At 46.1% G+C, this 8886-nt stretch overlaps 1 protein-coding gene across 1 annotated transcript in view; it reads left to right on the top strand.

Moving 5' to 3' along the window:
* SUSD1 (sushi domain containing 1) overlaps nt 1-7978 on the top strand; it is a 73213-nt gene extending 65235 nt beyond the window's left edge. Inside the window, exons 15-17 of the mRNA XM_006771231.2 lie at nt 522-561; nt 7089-7182; nt 7530-7978. Coding sequence (XP_006771294.1) covers nt 522-561; nt 7089-7182; nt 7530 — 135 coding nt within the window. The 3' untranslated portion in view covers nt 7531-7978. The remainder of the gene's footprint in view (nt 1-521; nt 562-7088; nt 7183-7529) is intronic.
* Nucleotides 7979-8886: the final 908 nt, after the last annotated feature.

Below are 8886 nucleotides of genomic sequence, written 5' to 3'. Positions count from 1 at the left end.
GGAGGTTAGAATTATATTGATTTATAGAAAGCCAAGGCAGTGGTATTTCTTGCATTCTTACCTCCATGTGGTCCCAGCCCTGAGTTCTAGTTATCTTTCAACATAAACTTATGAGATATCCTTGGGAAGCCCCACCTATAGCCTCAGTTTCCGTATTGGTGAAATGAAGGGTGCTTAGCAAGATGAGCCCTATGAACTCTTCTAGTAAAATAATTGGGAATTGGTGCTGTGGACTAGCACTCTTGGTGTCTCTTTAACCCCACTCTAGTGTGCAGAAGCTGGTGTTTACCCACAGGGTGTGCTTTCTGAGATCTGTGGAAAGCTATCAAAGTGATCCCTGGGGTCACTTGCCAGTCCCCTGAACACCTGGTGATCACATGGTTGAGATGTCATACGCTGGAGCTAGATGAGACTTCAAAGATGTTCTAGTTCAAATTAGGAGCTGAAACTTGGAGAGTGAGGTGTGCTGACGGACAGATTGTGCCATCTGCTTAAACATGTTGCTGTGTTTGCCATTACAGGCGAGAAGATGCTCCTGTGCAGTTTGGGCTCAGGTGAAAGGTAAAACCCTTTTCTGCTACGAACGCTGTCCTCATCTCTATGTCCAGTCTGCAGCATCAAGTGTATGTTAATGAGATTTCTTTTGAAATTGTCACAGGTGACAGAAACCCATCTCATAGTAGCTTAAGCAGAAAGCTGAAAAGAATGGGAGTCTAAGGGTGGGAGTTTATGGAAGTCCCATAAGAGCAGCATCCCCAGGACCCCAGGAACTGGGACTTGGGACTCAGCACCATGTGTGGGATTCTCTCTTTCTGTCTCTTGTCTCTGCTCTGTTTCTAAGTGTGAGTTGGCATCATTTTCTTCGACTATAAGCCATGTGGTAGGGAGGGATGGGCCCCAGCTACCACACCTTAGCAACTTCAGTAGGCACAGAAAGTTCCTCAGTTCAGGGAACGCCTTTTCTCCTAGGGTATGTGACTGTCTGTTGGATGAGTCACTGTAAACAGGAGATGGGGTACGATGATTGCTCTATCTTAGGTTTGGGGCTTACTCATGTGACTGATTGGGGGCAGATCGATGTGATAGACAACCCCATCAGCGTTGCAGTAGGAGGGGGGCATGATCCCCATCAGGAAAAGAGGCACAGAAAAACATGTTGGCAGACGACAACCATTTGGCTGCTTTGCATGTACATGTACATACACACATACTATTAAGAAAGACATCGTCCATTACGGAAATGGAATGATCCGCCACACAACCACAAGTGGCACCCTAGTGAAAGATAACTCAAACGGGGTCTCTTACTGCCTCCAGCTCCAAGACCAAGATTCCCGGGCATGGTTCCATTCCTCTCAATCAAATCCAGATGTGCTTCTCACGATCTGTTTAGCAATCCATGACGAAACGGCTGCCATTCTTAAACCATAGTATATATTATGAAAGGAAAAACAATAAGTACTTTCACTTAGAAAGGAGGAAAAACTACAGTACTGTGCACTGGTCAGGGGGCCTAGAACAATGACCACCTCATGCTGGGGAGGACAAGCAAGCACCCCTTGCCCTGGCTGCAGAATGGGTCACTTGATCAGTCGGTTGGGCTGCGTCGGTCTTTTCCTGGGTCTGCCTGTTGGGGAGTAGCCTTGTTTATTTCCTCCGAAGCCACATAAGAGATGAGCTGGGAGGAGCTCCGCTGAGTGCTGTGCAGTTTAAACCTCCTGCTTCCTACATGCACTTATCCAATAGGGGACTTGCCTTAGGGATTAAGCCATGACAGTCCTTGTTTGCCAGGCTGGGATTTCCCCAACAGCCAGCCAGGGGACTTGATTCCCAGAATTCCATTAGTTTATAGCTAATACCAGAAATCTTGTCAAGTTTACGACCTTTGAGTCTGGACCCTTTCCCTGTGGTTTATGAGTCCTAGCCACTTCCTGAGGAATTCTGCCCGTAGCCCGCAGTATCAGTTTAACCCCGTACATCCTGTCCCTTACTTCAGAGCAGCATACAACAAGAGGCTGGGGTGGTGAGGAAGAGAGGATGTAACCTTGCTTTCAGGGAGATTCCTACCCTGTCATTAGAGGGGACTTAGCAGGAAATGCTTGAGGGGGACCTGGGGAATTAGGCTTTCTTCATTTGTCTGCTCATCCCCTCAGCTTATTTCTCCTCTTTTTACTCTACTCACACCAACTTCACCAAGGATAGCGGACTTGGTTTTTCAGTTGGGAAGGGTAGTACCTGACCACGAACCATCTTAGCTTATGGATGGCCAGACAGTCAAGGTATTTCTCTTGCTCTCTTATCTCCAGCTTTATTGAGGTAGAATGGATATATAATTGGCATGATATTATGTAAGTTTGAAGTGTACAATGTGTATAATTTGGTATACATGTGTATTATAAAATGACTACCCCAATAAGGTTACTTAACACCTTCATCATCTCACAAAATAACCACACACACACACATTAGAGGCCTGGTGCATGAAATTCGTGCTCTGGGGAGGGGGTGTCCCTCAGCCCAGCCTGCACCCTCTCCAATCTGGGGCTCCTCGGGGGATGTCTGACTTCCAGTTTAGGCCCAATCCCTGTGGGCCTAAACCAGCAATTGGACATCCCTCTCAAAATCTGGGACTAATTATATTGAAATACAGTTTTCAAAATACTTTTTAGAAATTATGACAGCAATATATGTGTTTCTTTATTTAAACACTAGTGGCCTGGTGCACGAAATTTGTGCATGGGAGGCAGGGATTCCCTCAGCCTAGCCTGCACCCTCTCCAATCAGGGACCGCTGGCTTCTAACCATTCACCTGCCTGCCTGGCTGATCACCCCTAACTGCCGTCCCCTGCTTGCCTGATCTCCTCTAACTGCCTCTGCCTGCCTCATTGCCCCTAACTGCCCTTCTCTGCTGGCCTGATCTTTCCCCCAACTCCCCTCCCCTGCCAGCCCAATCGCCCCTAATGGCTTCTGCCTCGGCCCCCACCAAGATGGCTTTGTCTAGAAGGAAGTCGGACGTCTGGAAGATGGCAGGTCGACCTGGTCTAATTAGCATATTACCCTTTTATTAGTATAGAACACATAATCCCTATTTCTGGACTGATAGCCAGTCATATGTACTATACTGCCAAATCGGTCATTAAAAAATTGAACCGCTTTCTTACACCTTACACCAAACAGCTGTTGCCCTTAAAACCCCTCCTCAGCCCCCACCTTAGGTTCTGCCTTCGCAGTTCACCTAGATTAGGTTCTGATTGATCGGTTTCGATGCCAGTCAGCATCAAAAGCTCTGCCTCCTAGACAGCCATTGGCTCCTGGCACTTCACCCAGATTAGGTTCTGATTGGTCAGTTTCTATGCCAGTCAGTGTCTCTGGGCCTCTCTCTGGGCCTGAACAAAGAGGCAGGTCTGATTAGTAGCCCCCACAGAGGCCTGGAGAGAAACAGAGATCACGGCTGCTGGCGAAGCCCAGAGAGAAAGAGAAGCAACAGCTGATCAACAGCTGCCACAGAGGCTGCGGATCAGACCCTGTCTCTCTCTCTGCAGGCCTCTCTGCAGGCCTGATCTGCAGCTCCCTCAGCAGTCAGTGCTGGGTCCCTTTGCCAGCACAGGCTGCAGTCAGTGCTGGGTCATCACGGCAGCCCAGCACTGACTTCCAGTGTTTGGTCAGCCTTCGGTCGTTATGGACCCTGGCTCTTTATATATATAGATGAACATAGGAGATCTACTCTCCTAGCAACTTTGCAGTTTACAATACAGTATTGTTAACTATGGTCACCGTGCTATGCAGTAGATCCCCAGAACATCTCATAACTGGAAGTTTGTACCCTTACATCTCATAACTGGAAGTTTGTACCCTTACACCCCATTTCCCCCACCCCCTGGCAACTACCATTCTATTCTCTGTTTTGATGAGTTCAGCTTCATTAGATTCTGCATAAAAGGGAGCTCATATAGAATTTGTCCTTCTTTGTGTGACTTATTTCACTCAGCATAATAAGTGAGGACCTTGCTTAACAAAGATGTGTGCTATTCCTTTCTGGGTGCAGACAGGCTAAGCTCCCTTTCTTGGAGTTGAATGAAAGCCACAAGAAACAGCCATACATTCAACACTGGGACATTTCTCTGCCAGTCCATTCCGTGAAGCGCTAAGGGTGGGAATGGAGTGGCCACAAGGAAAAGAGGTGCTTTTTTCAGAAGAATAGAGTTGTGCAAGTATCCCGGGCAGACATAGAATTGATAACTTCCAGATGCCACTGCTTTCAGCAACTGTGATTGGCAAACACTCAAACTGGGTAGAAGAAATGGCCAACGAGCTGGCTGCATTCTACTATGATTAAGTTAGACAGGAAGGACTTTGCTTTGGAAATATCTAAGTGGCATTTGGCAGTCCCCCCACCCGCTGCTCCCTCCTCTCAATTAAGGACCAACACTGAGAGCGAGTTTGAACCTTTGAATTCAAACTACTGGAAAGATCTGGAGGTAATAGAACACCCATGGGTATGTTGAAATTCTGAGGGGAATTCTAGCACATATTTTTCTATGTACACAATTAACCTGTGTTGTATACTAACCTCTGGCAATCTCTTCTGTGAAAAGGAGAAATTGTTCCATTTCACTCATGCCAAGCAAAAGGCCCATTCTTTCCTTTGCCCAGTCATGAATTATGATGTTTACCTTTCGCAAATTGCCCGTAAAAGGGCTTTGTGATGGTTACCAGGGAACCAGCAGTGGGTTTGATGGGAAACGCAAAGGCCTGGGCTTCCTTGCCCGAGATCTGCTACTAATCAGCCGAAAGGCTTGAAATGATATTTAACTTGGCTGATTCTCGGTGGCCTCTTCCCAAGATCTCTGCGATCCCTTCCAGCCACAAAGGACTGTGAGTCTGATTTCTTGAGTCGCCAAGCGAGGTCATTTAATACATAGGAAATGATAAACTGCAATCAGGGAACATTCTTCAGTTGCAGACAGAAACCTCTGAGTCAGTCACTTCTCCTCTTTCTCTTTCTGCCCACATTTTGCACGACTGGGCATGCCTTTCTGATTTTCATCTCTGTGTTCACTTCCTAGCATGGACGACTCGTAAAGCCTCCTATCTCATTTCCCATCACAAGTGTTCAGGGTTTCCCTCTTCTCCCTAGCCTGCACACCACCACCTGACTCATATTTCTAGACTTCAGCTCTGATTTTTATCATTTCCCCTGACAGTTTTCCATAGTTCTCCATGACTTTTTAGTTTTATTTCTAAGCCTCAGTGTGACACCAACGTACCTTCTTAATTTCATCTCTCATTCTTCTTCACACAAACTTATATATCAGCCCTCGCTGGATATGGCCCCTACCTTCTCTCCTTAATGTCTTGCTCATACGATTACATGCTTACTTCCATCTGGATTGCCCTATGCCCTTCCAGTAATCTCTCCTTATTACAGTCCCACCTGTTCTTCAAGATTTAAACCAAGTGCCACCTTCTTCCTGAAGCTTTTTCTATTTGCTCGATGGGACAGGATCTCTATCTCTTCCTCTCTTTAGCCATTCTGCCATACTTTAGAGCAGGGGTGGGGAGCCTTTTTTCTGCCAAGGGCCATTTGGGTATTTATAACATCATTCTCAGGCCATACGAAATTACCAACTTTAAAATGAGCCTGCTATATATGGTCAAACATTTAATTAAATCACCCCTAATGCTTTGGCAAGCTAGACTAAATGATTTCATGGGCCTTATATGGCCTCCAGGCCAGATGTTCCCCACCCCTGCTTTAGAACAATGGTACACTTGTCTTTTCTTACCAGATTTCCTACCCTGGAGGGAGACCATTTGAAGAACTGGAATAGTATCCAGCACACATTAGGTGCTTAATCAGAATTTATGAAATTGGGTTGAATGATTAATAGGGAACCAGAAGTACAGTTTGATGAAAAACAAAGCATAGTAGGGGTGCACTTGTCAAATTAAATAATCCAGATAAGATTTATATCAAGATATAAGCCTAGCCCAGCTGGTATGGCTTAGTGGTTGAGCATCAACTTATGAACCAGGAGGTCACAGTTCGATTCCTGGTCAGGGCATATGCTTGGGTTGTGGGCTTGATCCCCAGTGTGGGGCGAGCATGAGGCAGCCGATCAATGAGTCTCTCTCATCATTAATGTTTCTCTCTCTCTTCCCCTCTGAAATCAATAAAATATATTTAAAAAATAAAATAAAACCTTCATAATTATGATTGGCAGAGGTCTAGATGGCCTCACAAATTCTGGGCCCCTGGTGTACACTCATTTTCTCCCATTTATTTACAGGCTAGTCTAGGTGCTGCTGTGAAAAAATAGTACCCACTGGGTGGTTAGGGGAAGTAATTAGAACAGGGTCTGGCACATAGTAAGTGCTAAATAAGTGTTTGCAAATGAAAACATGGCCACTAGTTTAGAACATGACAGTTACAGATACTACAGTATCTCACATGTGGGTCTTTTCCAGTTTATAACCAGGGATCTCCCAGAAGTTGGCATGTGATGCGCCCCAAATAGAAATATTAACGTCTTTCAAAGAGCTTTTACATCAATGTTCTTATTTTGTCCCCAGGGGAACCTGAGCAGAACAGGGAGGTACCACTCCTGCTGATGCGTAGGGAAAATGAGAGACACCTCTACCAACAGACAGGATTGATTTGCTCTATTCAACTATTGGAGCTATCATTTTTTGAGCAAAAAATCCAAGTGATGTCAGAACGACTTCTTCCTCAATGCAAAGGAAAACTGCCCATAAGTCTAGCCAGTGTAATTGACTTGAGAGAGGACCAACCAAAGCACACAGTGTGCTGCATTTGTATGCTCTCCAATGTCCGTCTTTTCCTTCCTTGTGACTTGAGTGTGGCCTGGTTTTATGCCTCCTTTTCAGAAATACCCCGGGACTGTTTTCCTGAGGCCCTGCATCCTCGGGGTCAACCAGAGGGCAGGAGGCTCTCTGGGCATTTCAGGGATGGTTTGTTACATGGAGCCAAGTTTGGGGTTAAAATGAGGTGGGCACAGGTGGGTGTGCGCCTCCTGGGCGGGCGTGATCCGGGCACTGTGGGCTCAGTGTGTGGTTTTGTCCCACAGATTCATCACGCACGCTGCAGCAGATGGTAGGCGTTGGGCTGGGCTCCGTGGCTGTTGTGATGGTGCTTGCGTTCCTCTCCTTCTTAGCCGTGTGGTATGTGAGCCTGTTTTTGAGAAGTGAGTGCAGCGGAGGGAGGATGGGGTTGGGGTCACGAAGAGGCTGGGATTGAGAGGGTCAAAGGGATACGGGTGGAGGTTGTCCTGGGCACAACGGACACTCAGCAGGCAAAAGGCATGAGTAACTCTGCACCTTAAGGTGGTGGGGATGCCCTCCTGTCCCAGGGGCAGAGCCAGGTGAGTGATGGCTGCCCTGGCCACTCAGTGGTGGCTCCTCTCTCATGCACTTCTCATGAATGTGCCTGGGCTGCTCACAGGGATGCACCATGGGAAAACCAAAGTGTGCCAATGGACTCTCTTTCCTCCTCCATGTCTTGATTGCAGATGGGTGCTACGTGGGGCGGATGCACTGCTGTGGCAGATGTTATGACAGCTTCTCAGGTGTCTGCACAGAGCACCTTCCATCCAGGTGCGTGGCTTCCATCCAGGTGTGTGGGGGCCTGTGGACATTCTCCATTCCCAGTTTGGCCCCGTTCCTGGATTCAAGATGGTAACTATGGAACCCCCCAAAAGGAGGAAACTCAGGAATTGCTGATGTCTCCCCTGCTACATACACGACCAGTTTGGTGTCTATAAACTTGAGACCCTTGATATATGATGGAATATTGACCACGGGCTACAGATCACGTGGGCTGGGCCTGCATCTTCCTCTGAGTGAGGCCCGAGAGACAGCTCCTCCAGACATTGAATGCAAGAGGATCTCTGTGTCTTCTTTTATAGCATCTTTGTTAATTAATTTGGAATCCATTCTTTTACAATAAGCAATGGATGGACTTAAGTTTTTTTTGTTCGTGTGTGTGTGTTTTAAATATATTTTCATTGATTTCAGAGAAAGGAAGGGAGGGGGGAGAGAAATAAAACATCACTGATGAGAGAAAACCATTGACTGGCTGCCTCTTGCATGCCCCACAATGGGGATTGAGCTTGAAACCCAAGCATGTGCCCTGATTGGGAATTGAACTGTGACTTCCTGGTTCATAGGTCAGTGCTCAACCACTGAGCAACACCGACTGGGTGAGATGGACTTAAGTTTGGATTAGAATTTGACTGTGAAAAAGGTCATGAAAAGGATAGAGATCATTGACCCAGGCCAACTTGTCAAACACTGTAGAGCAGCCCTTTTCCTATAATTAATTGACATCTAATTAGAAAGTATATGTTCCCTGTTTGATACAGTCCCATTCGTCTTATGTATTCAAAAGCCCTAAGTGTTGGTTTCAGAAAAAATATTCTGTGAATTTAGACCATTCTCTTGAATATGAATATTTATAGCAGTGTTGGTTAATTATTTTTATTAATGAGGGTCTCATAAAATGCTCTGTGTCCCCCCCCTTTAGATTCACATAGTAACAATGGGTTGGAACAATATCAAGCCCATGGCCAGAATCCATGTGTTTCCAGGGTAGAGGGAACAATGTGGGTAACACAATCATCCCTTTTACCTACAGCAACTATGGCTGCCTCTCTATCATGAACCATGACGCATTAGGTCAGTGGTTCTCAACCTTCTGGCCCTTTAAATACAGTTCCTAAAAAATAAATAAATAAATACAGTTCCTCATGTTGTGACCCAACCATACAATTATTTTCGTTGCTACTTCACAACTGTAATGTTGCTACTGTTTTGAATCGTAATGTAAATATCTGATATGCAGGATGGTCTTAGGCGACCCTTGTGAAA

This window comes from Myotis davidii, unplaced genomic scaffold, assembly GCF_000327345.1.
Source record: "Myotis davidii unplaced genomic scaffold, ASM32734v1 scaffold64, whole genome shotgun sequence".
In the NCBI taxonomy this organism is placed as follows: domain Eukaryota; kingdom Metazoa; phylum Chordata; class Mammalia; order Chiroptera; family Vespertilionidae; genus Myotis; species Myotis davidii.
Note: the sequence above shows the minus strand (reverse complement) of the source record. Positions and strands in the feature narration are given on the sequence as shown.